This window comes from Pygoscelis adeliae, unplaced genomic scaffold (assembly GCF_000699105.1).
Source record: "Pygoscelis adeliae isolate BGI_AS28 unplaced genomic scaffold, ASM69910v1 Scaffold575, whole genome shotgun sequence".
In the NCBI taxonomy this organism is placed as follows: domain Eukaryota; kingdom Metazoa; phylum Chordata; class Aves; order Sphenisciformes; family Spheniscidae; genus Pygoscelis; species Pygoscelis adeliae.
This window is the reverse complement of record NW_008824821.1, coordinates 25,160-27,762: the sequence shown is the minus strand read 5'-3', so window position 1 is coordinate 27,762 and position 2,603 is coordinate 25,160. Positions and strand designations below refer to the sequence as shown.

General features: G+C 60.4%; 1 protein-coding gene across 1 annotated transcript in view; it reads right to left on the bottom strand.

The window, feature by feature from the left end:
- Positions 1-2: 2 nt before the first annotated feature.
- Positions 3-2,603, bottom strand: part of KANSL3 (KAT8 regulatory NSL complex subunit 3) — a 23,515-nt gene continuing 20,914 nt past the window's right edge. The window contains exon 20 of the mRNA XM_009324272.1: positions 3-423. Within this exon, the coding sequence (XP_009322547.1) occupies positions 421-423 (3 nt within the window). The 3' untranslated portion in view covers positions 3-420. The remainder of the gene's footprint in view (positions 424-2,603) is intronic.

The window sequence follows — 2,603 nt, the reverse complement described above, 5'->3', positions numbered from 1 at the left end:
TCCCGTCATCCACCACGGAGGGAACCCTCCCCAGGGTCTCCACTGCCCCCAGAGCATGGCCGAGGGCCGCGGCGCTCTTGGTCAGGCTGACCTTCTCCCCGATGTGCCCCAGGGGTCCATCACCCTTCATCGTGGCCAGCGTCGAGGTCAGGATGACGGTCTTGGAAGCGGTCTGCAGGACAGGTCCCACCTTCGAGTGTACCAGGCTGCCGGGAGGGCTAGGGGCGCTGGCCAGGGGGGAGGTGGCGAAGGTGACGGTGCCAGTGGGAGAGCTGGCAGACGAGGAGGAAGAGGAGGAGGAAGGCTGGATGCCCGGCAGTTTGAGGGGGACAGAGGTAGCCTCACCCATCACAGACTTGGTAAGCGCAGACAGCTTGGCGTCCGACATGACGTAGAGCGTCTTCATGGGGCTGGTGGTGGTCACTGCGGAGAAGGGGAGAGCACGGTCAGCAGCCATGGGGACGTGGTGCCCACCCTGGGCTGCAGCCCTCAGCCGCAGCGGCCGAGTCGCGGGCTTTCAGACCGAACAGAAAGACCTGGCCTTGACCGCTCTCCAGAGCGAGACCCCAGAACAAACCCCAGCGCTGTCACAGCCCGGGCGAGGAAAGCGCAACAGCTAAACTTGGGCACCATCAGCACCGCTCCCCTCCTAGACCGCTCAGATCCCCCAAGGAAGCCCCTCTCTTCCTTCAGGGTCTGATCTTCTCCCCAAAAAAGTCCCCTCCCGTTGGGACAGGACGCCACGGTTCTTCCTTAGCCAAGCAGGCTCCATCCTGCCCCATCCTACCTGCCGAGCTGCCACACACCACACCGAGCTCACGTTGCCCTCAGCCGCCCGGCTCAAGGCAAGCTCTTGCTCGTCTCCGGCATCTCCAGCTCCGTCCCACCAGCAGCGCTGGGGGTGCTCAGACCCTCATCAAGCTCCACCCCGGGAGGGGGCTGAAAGACTTTAGGCTTTGTGAAATGAAGCCCTCTGTGCTCCAAGGCAACGGCAGAGGTTGCATCGTGGTGGTTACCCTGTCCGAGTCGGCTCCCCAGCTGCATCTACAGTAGCCACAGCCCGGAGAGCAACAGGGGGGGGAGAGACTTCACTGAAATCTAATCACTGGGTTCAGACGCGCTCAAGGGATGGGAAAAAGCCTGGAGACCCGCTGCTGGTTAAAGCCAACGCTGGCCAGAAGGACCCCAACCTGGAGCAGCCCATGGTTTTGCCCCTGCAGTCGCCCAAGGCTGCGACTTGCTCCGTCCCTCAGCAGCCCGCACCGAAGAGCGGAAAGCGGCCCAGCCGCGCTGGGTCACCTGGCGCGCAGCACCGTCTCTCTCTGATGTAGCGGCGTCAAAGACGCGCCCCGGTGTCCCTCGCGCTCATCGGCGGTGACGGCATGCCACGAACACCACCAGCGCGGCGTGGAACTCTCCGAAATGAAGTGCCTTGAGCGGGGAGGGCACGGAGCGAAGGCTGACGACCGACCGCCTAACCAGGATGGGACCACCGACCCCCACCATCCCGAGGGGAACCAGGGAGGCTGGAAGGGCAGGAGGACGGCGGGAACAGGCAACTCCAGCCACCCCCGCGGGCTGGGGCAAGCGGCACAGACATGCGATGATGCTGTTAAGACATGGGCAACGACTGCTCCATGAAACTGAGTCCGGAAAATTTCCTGCGCTAACACCCCAGTCCGCCCTGCTGCTCCAGCAGCTTTCCTGCAAACTAGTCCTCCCCGCGGGATGCAAAGCCAGCCCGAACCTCCAGCGAAAGCAGGTACAAGTCCTCCACGGATCGAACTTCATCCCCTAGTTGTGACAAATAACAAAAGGAACAAGACAAAAAAGAAACCACACAGAAGGAGGACTTAAGCCCAGTGCTTCTGCACCTCCCTGCTGAGTCCTGGGGGAGAAAAGCAGAGTTTGAGGGTCTGCAGAGGTCGGATAGTTGGGTTGAACGCCTGCAAGCAAAGCCGACTGCGTGGTAAAACAGAGACGCTGCAGAGCTGCCTCGTTTGCCCTTCGGGAAACTGGCACAGCCCCACTGGACTTCAACCGCCAGATCTGGCCCGAGTGCTGACTACCTGCTCGCCCTGCCGCTTGCTTGGAAATCGGCTGGACCGAGGAAAACGAAAACGCTGGCTCGGCTGGCAGCGGGCTCTTTGGTACAGAAGCCTTTGAGGACGCCATGGGCCACATCACCGCTTTGTGTCCATTTTATTCCTTTTAAGTCTGAGGCTACTGGCTGGGTAGCGGCTCTGCAATATTTATTTAGGTGCAATTGGATGGGTCTGCTCTCCCCAGGCAAGGTAAGTAAATGTAGGCAGCAGGGAGAGCGCTTAGTGCTACGAGCGCGTGACGGGGGCCCTAAACACAAACTGCAGATAATCCCTTCTGTGTTTGGGCTCAAGTTTAACACCCCGCTCTTTGCCAACTGCTCAAAAATCAGCTGCACTGAGCCAAAACTCCTTGTGCAAAGAATCCATGGGGGAACCTAACTTAAAGGGAGGAGGGGGGCAACAAAAAAAAAAGCAACGAGCTTAAAAATAAGCAGCATTCAGGCAGCTATTCCCCAGGGTGACTCCGCACACGTCACCCGGTGGCATGGCTCCAACCCG